The sequence below is a fragment of the Hetaerina americana genome, unplaced genomic scaffold (assembly GCF_022747635.1).
Source record: "Hetaerina americana unplaced genomic scaffold, ioHetAmer1.1.p SCAF_44, whole genome shotgun sequence".
Taxonomy (NCBI): domain Eukaryota; kingdom Metazoa; phylum Arthropoda; class Insecta; order Odonata; family Calopterygidae; genus Hetaerina; species Hetaerina americana.
In genome coordinates, this window is record NW_027287030.1 from 3,551,821 (window position 1) to 3,574,384 (window position 22,564).

The following is a 22,564-nucleotide window of genomic DNA, read 5'->3' on the forward strand; positions in this document are numbered from 1 at the left end:
CCTTGTGGTTTTTTGTCAGTAAAAACCTAATCTCAGATCGCACTGTACAACTCGCGCGATTTTGTATTGCAGCGCACCTTTAAACTGTTTGCAGTGAGCAAAGTAGAAGAAGCGCAGTCCCCACACTACCAAATCAGGATGCGTACTGAGTGTACGGAAATTTTGGCCCTATAATGTTCGCTCTAACCCTACCCACCGCCACGCTAGGCCGAAACGTAAGTTACTTTCTTGACAGCCCTCGTATATCTTACAAATTACGTGATGATACTGTATATATTAATATATTGTATCGTATTATATTTTAACCTGAGGCTAAAAAGAGTAACTAGGTCTTTCTCTGTGGCCAAATCTTAACTGGTAGACTAAATTTTCAAATAAAAAGTGAATGATCTTAACCTAGAATCACATTAACAGAATATACAAATACGAAAAGTTGGCGAAATTCACTGTCGAACAGAGCATATTGAGGAATCATAATCTAGTCTCACACATTGCGACCACAAATAAATACATCAATTACGGAAATTTCAACTTTACGAAAATTAAATAGTACTCAATTTCAATATTCACTAATTACACTAATTTATAATGGCCACTGCCGCAAGCCAACATGGTGCTTTGAACTGACAACAATTATAAGTATATTATATCACCGTTATCCTTCAATTCGACTTCTGTACTATTTCGTTTAGTCCTACCCAATAATCATCGAATGATGTGACGCATTATTTAACGCTGAAATTTTCCATTTCGTCTCCACTTCATTCTCTCTATGGGTTATACACAGCTTTCATTCTTGAGAAATCCTGGAGGAGTGCCCAAACGTATTACATTTCCTTTAATTAAAAAACGCAAAAAGTGAATCACTCAAATACACCTCAATCCAAATGCCCCCCAATTTTTTTTAGAAAAAGGACCAGACATGAAATTCGTGTGTCTTGATTGATTACGTCCGTCCTTAAAACACTTTGTATAATTTGATTAGTCCTTTCACAGCCTCCAAAGAGCCTCGCTTTTTATGCCTAGAGTAGTCCATTAAATTAATTGCAGACGTCTGAGACAGGGACGCATCGTTTTAATTGTCCCTGCTTAACTTCGCCAAGAGTGAAGAGTGTGCGCGCATGAACTCCCTAGGAGTGTCCCCATGGAAGAGGGAAAGAAGTGGACCCTATTGTAAAAAAAAACACGTCGTTTCAACCTTGGTCTCGATTTTAATGCCGTCGGAAAGTAATTAAATGAACCTACGAGTAACGGCTGAGCTATGAACATTAGATCCTCTAGTTTACATAATTTTCGAAAAATATTTGAACTCTCTCAAATAAAATCAGGTTTGGAATGGGTTTGGAAAAATCAGGAAGTGTCAGATTCGTCGAAGTAGACTATTGTCACAATTTAGGTTTTTTACGAATCAACGAGTTTGGAAAGGAATCGGCAGGTTTTACTAAAAAAATAAATATATCTATTAAAATGCTTCAATATACTATGTGATACCTTATTTTAATATTCATAGCTTTTACACTTTTCTTCAAGCGGTTCATAGAAAAACCAAGAAATTGGAATGTGTACGTATATGTATGTATACACACACACCCGCCATATAACGAACAAATATGGGGGATCGAGATGGTGCGGGGGCTAACGTACTGGCTTCCCACCCTGAGGGCGCGGGTTCAAATCCCGGCGGTGTTGAATATTTTTCAGAGGTATCTCGATCCCTACTTGAGGTGCTTTGTGGAGGGCACTTTGAGTGAGTACGCCGTCCGTCGGATGGGACGTTAAGCCGCGGACCCCTTGGCGCCTTTCGTAAAGAGTAGGCTAATGCCGACGCCGGGTTTCTCTCCACCCTTCATCCTTTCCTGTCCTTCCCCTATGGCGCAAATGACCTTAGCTGTCGGTCGCCTCCCCTCAAAACTACTACTACTACGAACAAATATTCATTGGCATGGATGCAGACATACGGAAAAGTTAAAGGAGCACATAAAAAAGACAAAAACAGGAGAGGTGGGGAAGAAGGAATCGAGCAGATCACGAGTGCAAAAATATTTCCTTGACCGGGACTTGAACCACGGATCTTCCGACTTGCCGAGCCGATGCTCTAAACGCTTGAGCTATGATATTAACCTTTTTATTCGGTCCAAAATGTTACAGACTTTGTTTGGATCATGCATAATATCAGCTCACAGATTATGTGTACATCATGTTATTCCGATATATAAGTATATTCATGCATACATGCGTAAATACATCATATATATATATATATGTGTATATATATATATATATATATATATATATATATATATAATTTGCATACATGTACATGTGACCATTAATATTGTGAAAACACATAAAGGAAGGCAGGGTCCACAGGTATTAGGAGGAACATTTAAACTAGCAATGGAAAATTATGCATTGTCAGAAGTTATCGATGATAGTACAGTCATTCTGCAAAAAAACTCTTCGTTTCCGTGTGAAAAAAACGAAGTGTCCGGCAGCAGGTGGGTACCAGACATCACTTACCAGAGTTCTAGTCAGGATAACGTCACTCCGGTCGCGACTCGGCCCCGGGCGACGAGTGCTTCGGCGCTTCCCGGGACGCCTCGTCCGAAGGGTCGACTTCAGAGGGCGCGACATGTCGCCGCATTCCTCCGCCCCCCGACTTCGTCCGAAGAGGGAGAGCCAGCAGTGGTTTCCGTGAAAAGCGGATATGGCAGCGTTCCACGTGGGGCCTTCTTCGAAGGAGCACCGATGGGGCCCGTCACGGGGCAGGAGGAGGCCCTAGAGGGGGTCGGAGTGGCGGACTGGGGGTCATATACCAAAGGAGTGTGGGTTAGAAAAATCAGGGGCGATAGTAGCATGTGGTCCGATTCTACAGAAGCGATGGGAAGATCGTCGACACCTTGGCTCTTCTCAATAGAGAAGGACGATGGGGTATCTGGCATTTTTGACGTCGGGAAACTTGTATGTGAGTTAACCTCCGGGTTCGGTGGCGCTTCCTTTATTGCCAATGATAAAGGGGTCGAGAGGCGAGCTGTTGGGGACGGGAAACAATCGCAATCAAATGCATCCTCCTCACCTCAAAGGCTCTCGTAGTTTTTGAAGCCCGTGATGCAAGGATGGCGACGGCGTCAACGACGTGGGTGGAGGAAGGGGGGCGAAGTATGACCCCCCTCAATTGGCGGGGTCATGGAGACAGGGGCCGGAGTTCGTTTGAAATTGGGCGAGGTTGTAGGTACGTGAGCTACTTGTAGATCGGTATTTAAGACCAGGAGTTTGGGGTCGTCTACCAGCTTATTTTTCGGATCCCTTTCTTCCTTTGACAATTTTCGCTTCCCCTGACATTTCCCTCCAAGGTGATGGGGGGGACCGACGGGAGCAGCTGCGGCCGAACCGCCGATGAGTAGCAGAGACCGCGCCCTCTTCTCCACAGCCACCTCGGACTCGTCCATCTCCACGGCGGCGTTCGCTTTGGGAGTCATCGTCATTGCCTCCGCATGGCTCTTACCTCCCTCGTTCCGAGAGCAGGTCTTGCGCTCGTGGCCTTTTTTGTTGCAGCGGGCGCAAGTGAGACCTGACCTTCATAGATGATGATGGCCCGGTTGCCACCGATGTGAAGGTACGAGGGGATATTTCTCTCGACTGTCATCCGCACTACTCTGGTGCCCGCAAGCAAACGCGCCATTTTGTCTCCCTTCCGCCTGTTCTCCCACGGGCGATGGATTTTACCAAAACGCTGGAGCTCGTTTTTTATGTCTTCCAACGGGATCTCCCCGGGGAAACAAAGAACCCTGACATTACACGGGCTGCCGGAAGTCTCGTCAATAGCAATTGCCGTCCTCTGGTCACCCAAACACAGAAACGGAGGTTTCCGCTAGGTATTGTTTAAAATCCTAGTCATTGTAGCTTTGATTGCCAAATTCAGGAATATCAATTGGCGAATTTATCCAAAACGGATCGCCACTATCTCTTCGGGTTTTAAGGCCCAGAGACTCTAACGTGAAGAAGTGAACCTCCAACGGGGTATGGGGCTTCGCCTTATCGTCAACTTGCTAGGCGAGCGTGTTTAAGCGGCACAAAGCCATTTAAAATAATCAAATTCAGCACGCTTGCATAAAGAAGGAAAGCGCGCCAAAAGAACGAGTAGTCCAAAGGGAAAAACACTCGCGTACACTCCCTCCCCGATACAAGCACCCGGCGGTGGAAAACAAAAAGGAGCTTAAAGGATCTACACCAGGAGTTAAGGTGGAGCTTGAACCAGTAAACAAAACGAAAGCAAGGCTTTCCCGGCGGTAGTTGGGTCATGAGTAGAGTCAAACCTCACGCTTCTATAAAAGCTAGGTGGTCAACCGCCGCACGAAAAAAAACACGATCGGAACCTCGTTCTGCGAGGTAGTCCGACAGGACCGCTCTCCAAATCCCGGCAGCCGAGACGTCGGTCGCCGGCAAAAACAGACACTCGGTAAAAGCAGGCACGTCCTAGCTATCGAGGAAACGTAATTTTCACTGAAATCTGCGGGAGCTTTCTGCAACCAAGTGCCCCAGTTCTTTGGCCAGGAGATGGCGTTAGGGAGCTGTTACACCCACCAAAAAATAAATAGACAACAACAAGAGGAAATGGCAGTAAGGAAGAACAACGTCATAAAGGATAGGAGCAGTGCGTTTCGTGGCATTCTTACCCAGAAGGAGAAGAGCCACATTGGCATACACAATACACATTCAGACACGAAAAACCCGCCATATGGTGGACGAGTATTCATTGACATGGATACAGAAATTAGGAAAAGGGAAAGGAGAGGTGGGGCAGGCGAAATCGAGCAGATCATGAGTGCAAAACCTTTTCCTTGACCGGCCATACCCTCTTGAGGTGGATTTCGGAGTATTCTGCTAACGCAGATGTTGATGCAAATGCGCTGGCTAAGATGTGTACAGGTCTCGTGCAAATCATCTAACCCTCCAGTCTGCCCCATTAGCTCATTAACCGTACGACCTAGCTCAGCGTAGCTGGGTCCTTAGCAACCCAACTCAATTTAGTAGTAGTAGTAGTTTTTAGGGGAGGCGACCGACAACTCAGGTCATTTGCGCCATAGGGGATGGACAGGAAAGGATGAAGGGCGGAGAGAAACCCGGCGTCGGCATTAGCCTACTCTTTACGAAAGGCGCGAAGGGGTCCACAGTTTAACGTCCCATCCGACGGGCGGCGTAAGTGCCCTCCATAAAGCACCTCAAGTAGGGATCGAGATACCTCTGAAAAATATTCAACATCGCCGGGATTTGAACCCGCGCCCTCTGGGTGGGAAGCCAGTACGTTAGCCCCCGCACCATCTCGATCCCCCTCAATTTAGCTCATTGACTATAATACCAAGTATTAATCATTTGGTTTAATCATTTAATAATTAATCACACAAGCTAAGGCTGCGGTGGCGGTGTTGTCCGAGACAACTTTCCTGACGGCCTCTATCTTTGGTAAATGTTGGCCTCGTCCCGTGAGAACGATTCCTAACTGAAATGAATCCTCAAAACCTCTTCGAGGAGAAACTAAGTACGACCGGTAATAATGCTTACAGATCACCATAGGTCGGCTTTTCCAAGGAATTATGAGACATATTATGCAAAAATATTAAAAATACGTAATCCAAAACATCACCAAATTTGGCAAATTTAATGGCAAAAAAATAATCAGCTTAAAATTATTTCCCATTTTTATTTTTATGTCTGAAACTTGCAATTGTCAACTTCAGACCTAACCTAGTCATGTGCTCCTGAATCGCGTCTTTGTTACCGAGGTGAGGAATATTTTAATTATATTCTCGCCCACTCATATCCTCTCCCACCTCGACCTTATTTATGTATTGTATAATTGCAAAGTGCCAACACAAAAACCCAATTCTCCTATCTCAGCATAATAACATTAACAAGGAAGACCTTTTGACCTATATTGACACGCGGAATTGGAGCGAGGTCCTCGAGGAGAAATCCATTGATGAGAAAGTCGCTGCCTTCTCATTTTGACTCCTCAGAAACTGAGGCCCATTAAAGGTTGCCTATGACAGAAAGAGTCTCACTCAAAACGCCGGAGATAACAGCTCTAGCGTATAAAAAGAGAGCATCGTTCACACAGGAGATTTGTTGGAAAGGGAAAACGCAGCGACATTGACCGCTTTTTAAATTTTTACGTCAATGAACACAAACGTCGATTCAAGTGGGCCTAGAAAACTTCGTCAAAACTCTCCTATTTTGGAAAGCCGGGGTTCTGGTGGCCTGAATAACGCCAAATACAGTTCATCCCCATTAAACAGCAAATGGAGCTCGCAATAAAGAAATTAAAATCCAACCTCCCTCCGGATCCCTATCTAGTATACCCAGGGTAATTATCTCCTCTCCTTATGAAGCGGAGACTCCTTTCACCTCTCTCAGTTTTACTTTAGACTAGCTTATTCCTTGACGACTCTAAAGGAAAGAAAAGAGGTTAATTTATTTTACCCCTAGGCTTCTATCCATGAAGTTTACAAAAGAGTTTTCTTTTGCCTTCCCCTATAATTTCAATCATAATTTATTCTTACTATCGTAAATATTTCCTTTTTATACTCCTCACGTCATATTCAATGAGAAAGGGACCACACCAGTCCAATTACCAATACTTACTAGTTCAGCTGACCCCGGGTGTTTCATCAAACCAGTATCTTTAGTGTGTATCCCAGCGAAACCAATCAAGGGGATTAGCATCCAAGAAAGCAAGCACTCAAGTATTATATGAAGTATCGAGCAATTAAAAAAAACATTTTATACGTAGAGCTCATCCAATCTGATTTTCTCGGAATGCGTAAGGTACAGTCTGCTCTGAAAAAGCAACGCAAAGTATCAAAATAAGACGAGAAGCTAAGAAAACTACTACTTCAGTACTCGATGAGTTGAGATGCCTTTGAGATGGTCGACCTTACCAAAGCACTTACTCGAAAAAATGAAAAAAAAGTAAATTCTCAGGAAGCGTATTGAAACAGTTTTGATCTTATTTATCCGTATAATACTTGCACACAAAGAATAAAACACCTAAATGGGCAGCTATTAAATCTGAACTTCTTTCAAGGGTAAATATTTTGAACTGTTTTTATATTCTGTGCATCCTCTGCTGCTGTTGATATCGTATCGAATCCAATTTGTAATGATTTCGAAAGATGACGACCTCGGAAGTCTTGTCTCTCCCCCTCCCCGCTTCCAGGCACGATACACGGCCGATTGCGCCGAGTCCCGTAGTTTCCAGGACCCACTCTCTATAACATCCGTCATGGTATTCCTTGGATCAATAATTGAGGTGCTCCCCCAATTGCCTTCCTCAATAGGGTTTTTAATATCACTAAATGGTCGCTCCACTGAGGTCAGACGCATTTGCAGACGCTTCACTTTGGAATAGACTCTGCTCGGGCCTTCTTTCGCCTGCCTCCTACTCAACGATTAGTTGTAGTAACTATTAGGAGAGGTGACCGATATCTGAGGTCATATGTGTCATTAGGTATGGATTGGAAAGGAGAAAAGGTAGAGAAACACTCGGCGTCGGCATTAGCCTACTCTTAACGAAAAGCGCCAAGGGGTCTACAATTTACTGTCCCATCCGACGGACGGCGTACTCACTCAAAGTACTCTCCACAAAGCACCTCAAGTAAGGCTCGAGATACCACTGAAAAATATCCGCCCCTTCCTGGTTTCGAACCCGTGCCCTCTGGATGGGAAGCCCGTACATTAGGCACCACGCCATCCCCGGGGTTCTAAGTAAGTTAAGTAAGTCATAATTGATGGTTTTCGGCGTTACTTTATGGAATCGATTCATATTGGAAATGAAAAAATAGTAGCTTTGTGATTCCACTGAAAATTTATTACGATACGACCCGGGCTTCAATGTTCAACGTCATCTTCACCTGGAGATGACGTTGAACGTCGGACCCCGGGTCGTATCGTAATAAAGTTTCAGTGGAATCACAAAGTTACTCTTTGTTCATTTCCAATTGAGTAAAACAATTTAATCCTATTACTTTATCTAATCCCCGGGGATATACAGAACGGCTAATGAAGATTTCTCCAAGACAAAAGTCTAATCTAATATTGCAAAAAAAAGGCTCTCTTTATATTTACGTCTTGAACAATACGGAACAATGACTCCTATGTACGTAGGGTGAGGACGTACTCTCTCGCTGTCAGCGACGATATCCGCGAAGCACCTTGTTTAAGGAAACTCCTTCATGAAGTAGTTCAAATTTAGGAAATGCTGCACCAAAGAAGATGGCAACCATACCTTCAGCGTGGAAAATTATGGTGGTGACTATTGTTTTTGGGATTTCACATGGAATAATATTAATTGACAAATTTGGAAAGGATTCTTTCCGTGAATTGTTATTATACCGTTTGAAAACAGAGCTAAAATAAAAATGTTCACAATTGTTCCACACAAACGTTATTTTTCATCACGACAACACATTAACTCATTCTTCTGCAGTCGTAGACCCAAAATTGATGGAGTTACAGTTCAAACTCGTTCCCTAATCCAAAAAAATCCTCCTTATTTGGCTCAATCCTACCCGCTACGTACCTATTCTCTGGTATGAAGAAACGTCTGGCAGGAAGGCGCTTTTATTCAAACTAGGAGTTAATTGCGGAAACAAACGCTTGTTTGGCGGAGTAGGAAAAACTCGCATTAATTGGAAGGGATCAACAAGCTGAAACAGTGTTGGACGAAATGAGGAAACCTTAAAAACCGTCTCTGTTGAAAATGAAAATGGTGTATCCCGAGAAATGAAGTTTTTTTCGTTATTCTACGGATTACAAGCCATCCTCGTGTGTGAGGAAAGTGGTCCTTACGCCTGCTGTGGATTTCAGAAATCATTACCGGCGTAAACCGAGCGAGAAAAAAATTCGTTTCGACCCACTTCATGCGACGGTTACATCGAGGCACTTGGAGCACTTAGGCGCTCCTACTTCCCCACCGCGGTTTCAATTCCAAGGAAATGGCCCGTGACCCCTACCCATCCCCTCCCCCACCCTGCCTCCAGGCTGAATGCTGGAAGCGAGAAATTATCCAGAATGGGACGACGATGATGTCTAAGATACTGGAGAAGAAATATTGACCATTTTCCGTGTTTTAAAATCCTTTTCTCGCCACCTTAACAACACGGAAACTAGACGGGTGTATTTTTCTTTTGTGAAAGAGGCTCTTTTTGTAAATTCGTACATATTAATTAAAATAATTTCTTTTACGGAGGCATGCCAGAGGGTATTAAGCCACTAGCATTCAGGATCATTGATGATTCTCAATTTTATTTTCGAGTAGTAGTGGAAAATTTAGGGGTGGCGACCGACAGCCGATTTCTTATGCGCCATTAGGGATGGAGAAGAAAGGTGAAAGGGTGGAGAATAACTCGGCGTCGGCATTGGTCTACTCTTAACGATGGCGCCAAGGGGTCCGCAGCTTAACGTCCCATCCGGCGGACAGCGTACTCACTCAAAGTGCTCTCAACAAAGCACCTCAAGTTGGGATCGGGATACCGCTGAAAAATATTTGTTGTCTCCATGATTTGAACCCGGGCTCTCTGGGTGGGAAGTACATTAGCCACCGCGTACATACCCATCCCTGTACCTGTGTACCGGTACACATACCGATCCCTGTATTTTGGATTAGTTCGAAATTTCGGTATGGTGTTTTCCTTCGTAGTGACCACAAATTGTACGAGGAATAAAGGATTCCTTGCACCCGCCTGCCCATTAATCAAGTTCCAAATACTGCACAACTTCTCGCCCTCTAATTAAGTTATCCAATTTATCCGCAATCAGCATTTACAATATGAGGATTAATTCAGTGTATTCCTCAATTCCTCCTTATTTAATACTATAATTCTTAATTCCTGATAGTTATACCGTTTGAAAACACGTTTTACTCTACAAAGATGAAATTTTAATGTATATAGATTTTTTCATCGTGAACTCAGTATTTGTACTTACAATAATTTCAAAATACCGCATTTTTAATAATAATATCACGCATTCTGTTCACTCATAGCGAGAAGAATAGAGCACTATATACAGAAAAGAGACGGCACGATCAAATACGGGAGAATGGAGATGGGGTTAAAGCAAAGAATGATGTAAGGAAGGATCACTCGTTTGATCTTTAATCTCCTAAAGAGAGCATAAGACGAGATAAGGCAGGAGATAAAAGCCTTTGGACGGATGCATGCAGAAAGGATAAGGATGCTATCCGTTTATGCAGTCTCCGGTCGACATAACTGTACTTTCACTGACTAAAAACCTGAGGAGTAAGCAATCCTACGAGAAGGATAAGATATGGAGTGGATAAAACCTGAAGTATAACAAAAGTTTGGATTTGTCGAAGAAGACATTGGCTCCCAATATTCCTGATAAATGGCTGTAATAATTGGTACAGAGTAGCAGCGACATCGGGAAAAAGAAAACAAACGCGATACTACGCATGGAGAAGGTTTGCAAAGTTCGAGTGAACAATGAAGAGTTAATTGAATTTTTGATTGGTAAATCTGTGAAGACACTGTCTAAAAGAATTAAGAAACAAAATAGAAACATTTTATGTACTGCAAAGCATGAAGACCTTTAATGAAGGAATCATAAGGAATGTGAAAATTATTAGAGGACTTTCAAGCCTTTTAGCACATGATTATTATAAAAGGGGCAAATGCTGAAAGGTTTAATAGAAAGGAGTAATAATGTTGGTCATATGAGTGAATATCTATTACGTGATGAATGATGACTGCCATTAAACTTTCTATCTTTACAAGTACCAATATGGCGCCAAAAACGTCTATATTTTCATCTAGATTCATCAAAGAATTCTGATGAACATACTTTTATTTAAATCGGTAAATTTTTCATAGCCAGTGTCTTTCGTATTTCTGTTAAGTTTGGCACCAAGTCTGTTATTCTCTTAACGAGTATGCATTATATTTGTTACTTTCCAAGGGGAGAATTAAATTCTAGTCAATAGAAATTATTTCAAGACTGACCGAAGGATTCAGGTTCAGTTCCGGGTAAAACACTGAGCTATCTCAGCCTCACCTGTTTGATTTTTCGTATACCAGATCTTTTCGAAAAATCACAATTGGCATTGGGAAAGAAACCCTTCCTCCCACTGAATGTGTGGATTACCCACGCGACTTTATAAGACTCAGTACGAGGTGAGGTCCGATTTAACCAATCAAACCAATTTTGGGGTTGATAACTGTGGTTATATTACATTGAAATTGTATGTAAACATAAAATATCTTGGGATTGTCAAGATTTATTTTTGAAACATAAAAATTTTAATGTACGCGTCATTCAGTCGTCATTCTTCCTCAGAACTAGGCAACAATAATCGGAAAAATGTCTTATATTTCTGTTGGATGGCGACATTTGGTTATCTAGTTTCAAAGAGAAATTTCCACGTCACGATCCAACGCTAACGCCTACTTTAATTACTTCTCCAGGACTTAACAAAAGAGTGCACCAATTTGGAATACTTTAGCTTCGGCATGCTAAATCTACAATCTACAGAAGCCATCATTTTCAATGTTTCCCGGCACTATGAGTAGTTCTGACAAATTGACTAATGCTTCAACATTGATATTTGATCTCCGATTTCGTTACTTTTGGAACCACTGACAACTTCTTGAACCGTACAATAATCTACTTCTCGATCGCCGCTGAAACATCTTCCATAATATCAGCAAAATCAACCTCCGGAAAGTCCTCCTAAATCTCCACCATTAATTTAAAGTTATTATTATTTAAAGATTGCCATTAATCTTTCATTTCACTCTACTCACTCCCCTAACGTCTCCAAAGTATTAATCCTGCAATGAAGATGTAAATCACGTAAAATAGAAACGAAAAGTTGCTCGAAAAAACACTACCAGATACCACAGGCGTCTCAGAAACTATGTTATCCGCTTATACAAATGTTTACCTACCAGGATATACGCACGACTGACCCTAAAGAAAACACATAGTATTATGACCCGCGGAGGCGTTTTATTACTTATGAAATCTTCCCACCAATAGTTGCAAATTTATCAATGGAAAGCCACTTACACCAACATAAAATAAACATAAGTAATACTTCACACGCTCAAGCCCACCATTTGATTCGCCGAACGCAAAAAAGGATAAAAACCTATTTTTACCAACAACAAATTCCTTCTTTACTACCCTGATTAAAATCTCAACCCCAGGTGCCCACCTTTTAAGGAATCCTGAAGGGTGTCACAAAGGCAAGCCCAACGGTAGTCTGATAATTTGAAGATGGAGAAAATGATTGGCCTTAATTCAGTAAAATATTATTTATATCCAACAAAATGATTGGATATTCTATAGCAATTGTCTAACTTAATATCTAAATTTTTCTTCTCTTAATTTTAAACCGGGATGAACTTAGTTAAAATGAATTTTCCAGCTATAAATTTTTCACTCATCTACATCTGCATAATACCCCGCAAGCCGCCGCAGGGGTGTGTGGCGGGAGATGTTAAGTCATCACGAATAATGAATAATAAACGATCTTTATCCCCAGATATCTCCCGATATATAGCCGTGTCATCTGCAAACATCATCATCTTACTTACCACTTCGCGGTTAAAATCGTGAAAAAATCAAGAAAAGCAACGGCCCACAGATTACAGTTTTATGAAGTACACTCGTGGCCACTCGTACGCAGTCGGAACCAGCGCTGTCAATGACTGCCCTCTGTTCCCGCTCTTGCAGAAAGCCTTCAACCCAATTCAAATATTCCGCATAGTGAGAGAAGAATCTAGTGCCAAATACAATCATTGATTTGACAGTAGAATTCCTTTCCTAACACATTCAGTTTGATCTAATAAATCCTTATTTTAAATTTTTTATGGACGACCATTAAAAATAGGGTCAAATAAATTGTGGGAATGATCAAAATTAACAGGAAGTGCCAACTCAAAAATTACAAAATGAAATCGCCTTTCTTAATAATTCAACGAACTTAGACGCAGTTAAATTGGACAACATAGCGTAGTGTTAAATAACGCTTTTTCCTAACAAAGTAGGCGAAAATATCAAATATGCAACTAGCAACGATAGCAATGGATGATTCACTTAACAGAAAATTAGGTACTCATCGGATTGCTCTTCATTCCTCTTTGCTATATACTTACCGTTTAGATTTCCTTCATCTCCATCTTCATCGTATTGTGGCTCGTAATATGGATAAATGTTACAATGTTACTTATATGCTTCCGTGATCAAAAATTTCCCTGTACGGATCTTTTTTCTTGCCAAGGATTGAGTCTGTGATGCTTTAAATATGATGGCCACGGAAGGAGTACCAAATTAATGGCCGAATAATATGAAAATGATTTTCGATTATATGAAAACCCCAAATTTTAAGGTGATTAGGGGTTGAGTAAAGGTGGGGAACACTACCGATTGAATAAAAGTTTTATTTTGGGATACACTTTCACTTTTCGGCTTTGAAACCGAGGAAGTTATGAAAATAAATTCGAAGAAACTGAAAAACATGCCGCGACAGTAACTTAAACGAAATCGCACTCCAATGTGAATCACATAATGCAACGATTTTTACGATTTGAAGTTGCCACATTGTGATGATGGAAATAATAATAAAAGGTGCTAACAATGATTTGCTGTCGAAAGCACCGGTTAAAAATATTTTTATTTAATCGATAAAATTAAAAATGTTTATTTTGATGTTGATAATGTAATGTTTAATGATTTTTCTTAAAAATAATTAGCTATCGCAATCTCCGCATAAAAGATGAAATCTCTTGTATAAATTGGAAGGGTGTATCTTTAGCAATGATGTTGGAAATGTACTATTGACCACATTGCAATACGGTAGAAGAGATCATGCGAATAAAATTACAGAGATTAAGTGTAGAAAAGTTTTCTTAAGAAATTAAAAAATTTAATGTCATTTTTCCCACAAACTGTCCGACCGCGCTAAGGAGGGGGGAAGTATTTTGCGCCAAAAGTCGTCTGGTGTGTTATCACAATATGTCACAGGCCCTAGCGGCGGCTTTCAGGGTACTATATAACCTTAATATTTTTGAAATTCAAAAATTTAAATATTATTTAATTATTACAAGGTCAATTACAAGTTTATTTGGAACTTAAGACATTTTTATCTTTTATTTCCTGCAGCGACTTACTCTCTGAGAATCTTCGGCGTTGAGGAAGAGGAAAAGGAATGCTGGGGAGGCGTAAATTGCCATAATGCACATTCATGGTGTTCGCACTTTGGAATGAAAGATTGAAGACACATTTTCTGGTGATCAGAATTTATTTCTCTTCAATTCTGGTTTCTTTTCATTTTTTTCTCTGCGGTCACAGGAGAGCATATAGTTGATTAGTTACATACATATAAGTGCTTTCAGTATTCATAAGGAGACAGACAGACACTTCACGGAGCAAGTCCACAAATAAAGAAGAACGTCGCCACTGTGCGCGTCCAAATCGTGAATTTATTGTTTCAAACTTCCTGTTGCTTTGACAATTGAAACAGTAAAAAAAAACTTGACAAAATAATTTTCACAATATTTTTCAACAATCTATTTCAGTGTGTTGTGGTTAAAAAAAATAAATGCCTGCAATGATTCTTTTGTTACATGCTTCTAAGGCTTTCTTGCCTCCCGCGTTACATTTTGACAACTTTACGAAATTAATAAATGCTGCACGCATCCTTACGCACTCTGCTCGTCACAACACCACATGAAAAAAGAGACAAGAACTCAGATTCAAATCTGAAGCGAACTACAAGCTTGCTTTTTTGGCATCTACAGCCAACAGAGAGAGAGGGAGGGAGAGAGAGGAAACAAATATAAACAACCAAACACAAAAATAGCGAAACATACACAACAGAAATAAAACAAATAAATACTTCAATGGGGTCGCAATTCATTTTTAGCGTACGAAGAATCTCGCTGGTCACTCATTGAGTTATTAAAAATGGGAAGGCATTAACATGGGACAGAAGTGAACACAGATCAGATCACTTGAAGAAAGGGTTGTGTGTGGCGGTTGACGTAATGAATGAACGCGGAGATGGGATCAGGTGAGATCATTTGGAAAATTAAAGCTTTTGAGGAGCCGCTTGAGAGAAGGATTTCGCCGGAAACTTGGCAACGTGGTTAGGCCACGCGACGTTGCCGCGTTCGTCAAACAACACTTGATCGCTAAAAGAAATACAGGCATGATGACGCGAATGCTTTCATCAACCGCGATATAGGCAACTGAAGAATTCAAAAAAACCTAAATTAGACAAAGAGAGGCAAATGGAGTCCAATTTGCTCTTATTTTTCATCGTTTTTTTGAAACAAAACTCTATTAAATGCTTCACCAGTTAGCCATTATGAAACAGCGTTCGAATCAAACAAATGTCTCCCTTCAAATCTCTTTTTCGGATAGGTGTTGCGTTATATCTTGCCTCCATAAGTGGACGAATGTGATCCGAGAAAATTTCCAACGTTTTTTTACCCTTCGTTTTCTTGAAAACATAATACAATATCTCCCTTATCCAATTAATAATACTGATGAAGGCGCGTTCTTCAGCGCGCATTGCAAAAACCTTCGCTCTCCGTCGCCGTTGTGTTTTGTGTGCTTGTGAGCGCCTTTATTTTTTTAAGGAAAATTATTTTTTTGGCGCTGCTGAGGTGTACGTGGAGTTTGTGGAAGAGGGAGTTTTGGACTTGGGGCGATGGGATTTGGTGCAGGTGGTGGTGGGTTTGGAGAGTAGACAAGGTCAGGAGAAAGAGAGAGAGAGCGGAGTGTTTTTGCATATATCCCCATTCAGACGCACTTTGCAGCATTCGAGGTGGTGTAGCAGTCGTGCTTCACCAGGGAGCAGCCAGTACAGCGGTTGCAGTAGCAGAAAGTTCCGTCTCCGCACATTCCGAACATGTTAAATTTCCCTCCACACCTTTGCCCTGGACCCTGCGAGTAGAAAGGAAGAGAGAGAGAAAAAAAATGACATGAAGTGTGCGTTTAAAACAAAGGAAGGTGAACATTTGCATTTAAATACGCTTAAAAAAAACATGATAAACAGATTTCAAGTGAAGTAGTTTTTTAGTCATGCGAAGCCAAAAAAAAACCTTTGCGTGAAAATCTTCAAGAGAATCTGAAGTTAGAATAGGCGAAATAATAATTGCACGAGAAATAAGGAGATTATTGAACATTTCACAGAAAACATTTTCAAGTCATAGTTAAGGAATCGTTCCCTTTGCAATCAGTTTGAGGTAACAGAGAGACCCTCATGCAATTCGTTCAGTATCCCTGATGAACCATGGGGAATGAACATAAATCATGCTAAAGTACTTGACAAATAAAACAGTTTCTGGCGTCACTTGGTGGAAATTCTTCATATTGAACTTAAAATTAAAGCACTTGGCTTTTCCACATAAAAACATTTAATTTACGACCTAGGTTTCGTTATGGTATAACATCATCAGGTTAAAATACAAATCAAACACAGTATATAAAGTTCTGGACGGAGGGGAAGAGGAGGGAGGGAGGAAAGTAAGGATCGGTTGAGGTAGGAAGAGGAGGATTGGTAATGTTGATAAATTAGCAGGCTGGGAGAAGTACTTGTTAGTTTTATATTATTTCATCATCTATGATGAAATATATTCAAGAGAGCATGAATACCATTGTACTGGAGAAAATATTAGGGTATGGATTCTCACATAGCATATTTAAGTAAATGTACATTTATTTTTATAATTCAGTAAGCATTTATCTTTGACAATTCATTAATTCTGTGGATTTCACATGGATCAAGGTTGAAAAGGTCGATTTTACATACTTTTTACACGTTGCGCTTATACCAATCACGCATTTTTCAGTAGAGACAATTATGGGGAGAGAGAAGTTTGAAAAATAATGGCTGCTTTAGATATATATGTGGTAAGAAAATACGTTAGCATAAACCTTTGAATATTCTTATGAAATTTGTTTGGCTTCATTCAGCTCGCAGGTAACGCGTAAAAGAACAGGAAAAAGCCAATCAAAACCTTTTTTTATCCTTTTAACTTGACTCACCTGCAGCCATAAAAGCATTGAAACATATAATTAAGTTTCTATATCAGTGCACATTTAATCCCACTATCATCAAATCCGTACAAATACCGACCCAATGATAGTTCTCGTTACTTTTCTAAATTCTTTGAGCATCCGGACTTGTTTTTGTGTTTATGATTTCGGTTAATTTTCTATGATTCCGTTGAGTATAGAATTGAGAAATTATATGCATTTAATTAACATGACAGAACTTTGGGCGCGTGCCAGTCGCACCTAACGGATGTAGTATTTTTAACAATATGATTCGCGTATATTCGCGTACGGAGTTGATGGAGAATTCAATTATTTCATTTGATTCAAAAATATCATTAGCAAATTTAGGTCATCCAGTATAATTAACGTCTATATTAGTTGATATCGAAAAGCTTAAATAATTAATAAGTGTACTACATGCAATCCACTTGGACAAAGAGTTGAAAACGTATTTAATTATCCGTGGGATAGCATTGGCCAAATAACTGAGTGGATATTGTTCTGGTCGGGTCATGATCTCCGAACTGTTTTCCCGATAGGCTCTTAATGTGAAATATGTCATAACTATCCAGAATTTGTAAATTTAGTTCCAGGGCACCACATAATTGAATGAAATTTGGAATTATATAAATACACAGTTGGATAAATACATTATAGATAACATAGCGCGTTAACCAAGCTTTATTAACGAACAAAACCTGTATAAATTTCATGTCAAGTAGTCGACAGTTCACTGCATTTAACAAGGAAACTATATCACTTAAAGTGTGCCTTTTTTGTCCCTACGCAGATTCCTAGCGTGTTCTATGCATTTCTTTGACAGTTAAATTGATCATTCAATTATATGTTATTTTTTGAAAGGTCAGAAGACCGAGGAAAACTTAACTTCCACTGTCTTACCAGCCCCACTTGTCTCACTCATTCAATTGACGATGAATATAAACAGGGTTGGTCATCCTTTCCTTATACACTAAATGACGCCATTTTAAGTATTGAAAACGGTTCTCACCCTGGCGGCAGTTATACGAACCTTGGGCACTGTACAGTCCAGGCATCTATGGTGCAGAACGAGCATCTTTTATGCATTGCATTCATAAAGAGTGCCCATGTGCTTTAAACTCAATGATATCTTTCTATTTACTCCCTATTCCGAAAGAAAAATTATGTCACTTTAGAACTTGAGCTAACCACATAAAAAGTATGAGCATAACTTTAAAGTTCGACTTCAAGGGAAAGAATCTTTCTAAGCTTTCAATGGGAAGAACCATTATACCACCACAAATACCCTGGCAAATATATTTCTTTTCTAAATATACTCGGGAGGAAATAAATTAAATAGCATTACAGAGTGACTTGAAGCAAAAGTATTGCAAGGATTGAAGAATTTTAATGAGTGTCTGTAGTAGAACAGATAAAATTAATTGAATTGAAAGTAGAACTAAGAAAGAAATCTTAAATAAGATGATATTATTAAACAAAATTTAAACAAAAGACAGGAAAGTTTTAGGAGCACTGCTACGCATGGAGATTCTAAAGGTTGGTCTGAATAGTTTTTAAGTCCAATTTAAAACCTACCTTTATTAGACAGACAACTTGTGAGATGATGATATTAGCGTGACTGGATGAAAATAAATTTTCGTTGGATGGATCCAAAAATATTTTATGAAATTTCTTTTTCATTTATCTGTATCAAGGGTACGCTCTTGAAAAAGATATTTAATGGGACAAGGTCGGGGCAGTCGTTTCCATTTGGGACTTGATTAGAGGCCATGGTGAGGCAAGAGACTCCGCGAAGTCATTCATCGCCAATTCCGAATGACGACCTTCATTCGTGGAGCAATACGCTTAGAAATTTTATTTTAATATATGAAATAGCCATCCTAAACCTTAGCGGTCTGGTCTAGTCAATGAAGATTATGCATCCATGTTTTACTTTGACCTTTTTCCCTTGAACCCTTACAATAATGAACATTAATTATTACATTTACTTGTCTTCCATTAACATAAAATGCCACAGAAGAGAACAAACTACTACGGCTTTCCTTGAATATATTATGCACAATTCAAAAAGGCAGCTTCAGCTTAGCTATATATTACCCTGGAAGCTGCTCCGAGGATGTCTGACATGGGTAGTGGTAGTTTTAGAGGAGGTCACCGACAGCTGAGGTCATTTGCGCCATTAGGGATGGACAAGAAAAGTGGAAGAGTGGAGAGAAACGCGGCGTCGGCATTAGCTTACTCTTAACAAAAGGCGCCATGGGGACCGTAGTTTAACGTCCCATCCGACGGACGGCGTACTCAAAGTGCTCTTCACGAAGCACCTCAAGTAGGGATCGAGGTACCACTGAAAAATGTCTGCCACCGATTAGAACGGTACTGCATAAAAAGGTATCATATGTCATCGTCTTCTCGCAAAATATTTCTGGACAATAGAGAACATTCTTTCGCAAATGAATGTCTTTCCAGATTGTGGTTTTCATTTTACACTAACGGAAAACGTGGAGCCAAAAAAAAATTTCCGCCTCGGATATCAACCACTCGTAGATAGGGTAAATGATTCCAAGTGTTTTTAAGGAAGGAAGACAAAATGTACACAATCCAATAGAAAAGCGTTGCAATAAAGGGTGATGCTGTTATTCCGTCCAATTGGCACATGCATGATGAAGAACCACGTGCCTTATCCAAACAGAAGAGATCAAGGGGACAAAATTAAACCGCGTCGCATTCCTTGTGAATCGTTTAACGGTCTTCCTTCTGGACCATCTTATCTCTGTTACCGATTTACGGTTCAAATAGTGGAGAGGGAAAAACTCAAACATCGGAATTGCACATAGTAAAGTCGCCGGAGGAGAGCGGGACAAATTCTCCCACCCCCTGTCATTTGAACGGGGGGTGGGAGACGTGTGCGATTCGATTTGTCCCCTGGTACACGTAGAATCGGTTGTTTAATTCAACTTTTGCTTCCAATACGACCTGATAGAGTATTTCAATTACTCATGATTATCCCTTTTTGCGAACGTGAAAATTTTAAAAAGTATTTGAAATCGTCTTATGAACGCGTTTATAACATATTTATTTTTTGACAATATTTCTACCAAATCATTTACCTCTATGATTGCAGAAAATAAAATCGGTCTATTCTATTCACATGATTCATCTCCCTCGAAAAAACTGACAAGCTGTTTTCATCATTTTTGACTTGATGGCCCGTCAGATCCATCTAACGAAAAGCATAAGCGAAAACTGAAATATAAAAGAAGCACCTTACGATATCTTTTTGGTATTAAAACAGAGTGCAGCGACCTCTTGAAATTTTGAAAAAGACAGTTACGCAACACAAGCTGATAAGAGATATCGACAACTTTAAAGAGAAACTTTGTGCAGATAATGTAACGGCAATGTAAAGCGGAAAAGTTCTTCATTTCTACCGGCGTTTCCATACCAGATTCGTCTTCAAGGCCATTAGTGTCGACTCACTCATTATGACAGATTTATAAACACTGAAAAACATTTGGTGTCTTTATCTTAAAGGATAGAATATATCAAGGATACCTTAAATAGTTTAAGTGCTTGAATACCTTATGTCTTTCGGGAGGATAATCACATATGCCAGTGTACTTTCTTTGTGTTTTCTGTGTTTAAACATCTTAATTAATGTTTTTATACATTTGCGATGTCGCCGAAGAGCGTTCTGTTTCGAAGTTTCTGTTATTATATATAAAAGACTCTTCGGCGACGCACAAATATATAAAAACACAGATGTAGACTTTGAAAACATACAAAGACAAAGAAAAGACACTAGCATATGTAGTTTTGACGTTACGACGGCACGACCGTCGTCATCAGAATCTGATGACGACGGTCGTGCCGTCGCAAAGTCAAAACTACATATGTGATGGTCCTTTCTTTGTCTTTCTATATTTTAAAAATCTACATCTGTGTGTGTGTGTGTATATATATATAACATATATATATATATACATATATATATATATATATATATATATACATACATATATATATATACACATACATACATACACACACACACATTCAAACACGAAATGCTGCCATAAGGCGAACAAATATTCATTCACATGGAAATAGAAATAAGGAAAAGGGATAGGAACACATATAAAGGACGAACATAGTAAGAGGTGGGGAAGGCGGAAGTAAGCAGATCACAAGTGAAAAAATATATAATATTGTGTTCGTCCTTTTTATGTGTCCCATCCGGCAGGCGATATTAGGGGTCCAAGCATTTAAAAGAGACCCTAAAAACGAATCTAATATCAAAAGGTTAACAGGGAATAAGGTCGGGTCCAACCCCAAGGATTCACCCGAGAAAACAGCGGATCCTTAATTGTTATCCCCTAAATGGATTTTGTTTAATAATCGATTCCAATTTTGTTCATATATCATTGGAAGTTTTTTTCTGGAATCAAAATTGGCCACTTTTCCGAAATTTTTTTCGTGTGCTTTTGCGACATTTCCAACCTACCCACAACAATTATTTAAACCTAAGTTCAGCTATAGATAATGGTAATAATCATTTGTGTGAAATCCTTGGACAAACGAGTGATTTCAAAAATTTTATAAAGAATATCATTTAAGCTTGTCCATTTAGATGGAAAGCAGCTCTCTTCATGTTCCTTTTGAAGACGTTTTCCTGAGTCTTAATATCCACGGAAAAATAAATGTTTCTTCTATTTTCAAATGAATGAAAAATCATATCCTAATTTTTTGAAAGACTTATATGATGCATTTCAGCTGTATGCACTAGGTTGCAAACTTTTGAGCCTATTATTGAGAGCCAAACCAAAAAGGAAGCCCTAGGGTGTCGAAGTAAGTGGCAAATTTCCCGCTCGAATTTCGCGAGGGTGAAACTCGAAAAACAAATAATAATATGCTTGAAAACTTTTGGTTTCGAGTTGCGAGTGATCACTCACTGCAAGCCGTCGGAGACGATGTGAATCTTCCTCGAGCTCACGCTGGGCAGCGCTCCGAAGGCTTTCCATAGAATGGGGATCGAGGGAGGAATGTTTAATCTGGGAAAGAGAGTGAGAGAGGAGGATGAGGAAGGGCGTTTGAGGGAGTTATTTAACCGGCTCGGAATGTTTCCGCGGACAGACAGGGACAGATATAGAGGGTAGCAGTAAGATGCCGCACGGCAGTTGTCAAAACACCCAGTTTCCGCCGCCACTGGGCTGCATAGGAACCGTCTGTCGGCGTTCGAGACCAGCCGTCCAAAGGTTATGTGTTCATCCCCCGCACTCCGTCCACCCCCTCTCAAAGGCCGAAGCGAGAGCACGACGGGGCGGCGTTATTCTTGCCCCGGTTATCTAATGCGGGGAAGTTCGGGGGGATGGGGTGGGAGAGAGAATGGAGGGGGGCCCGGGGGAGGAATTTCGTGATTTTCGACCGGAAAAAACATGGTAGGTCATTCGCTTCCACCCTTCGCACCTCCTCAAGATCCTTT

The 22,564-nt window shown here is 40.2% G+C and overlaps 1 protein-coding gene across 1 annotated transcript in view; it reads right to left on the reverse strand.

The window, feature by feature from the left end:
- Positions 1-14,301: 14,301 nt before the first annotated feature.
- Positions 14,302-22,564, reverse strand: part of LOC139692909 (neuroparsin-A-like) — a 32,601-nt gene continuing 24,338 nt past the window's right edge. The window contains exon 3 of the mRNA XM_071591226.1: positions 14,302-15,969. Coding sequence (XP_071447327.1) covers positions 15,826-15,969 — 144 coding nt within the window. The 3' untranslated portion in view covers positions 14,302-15,825. The remainder of the gene's footprint in view (positions 15,970-22,564) is intronic.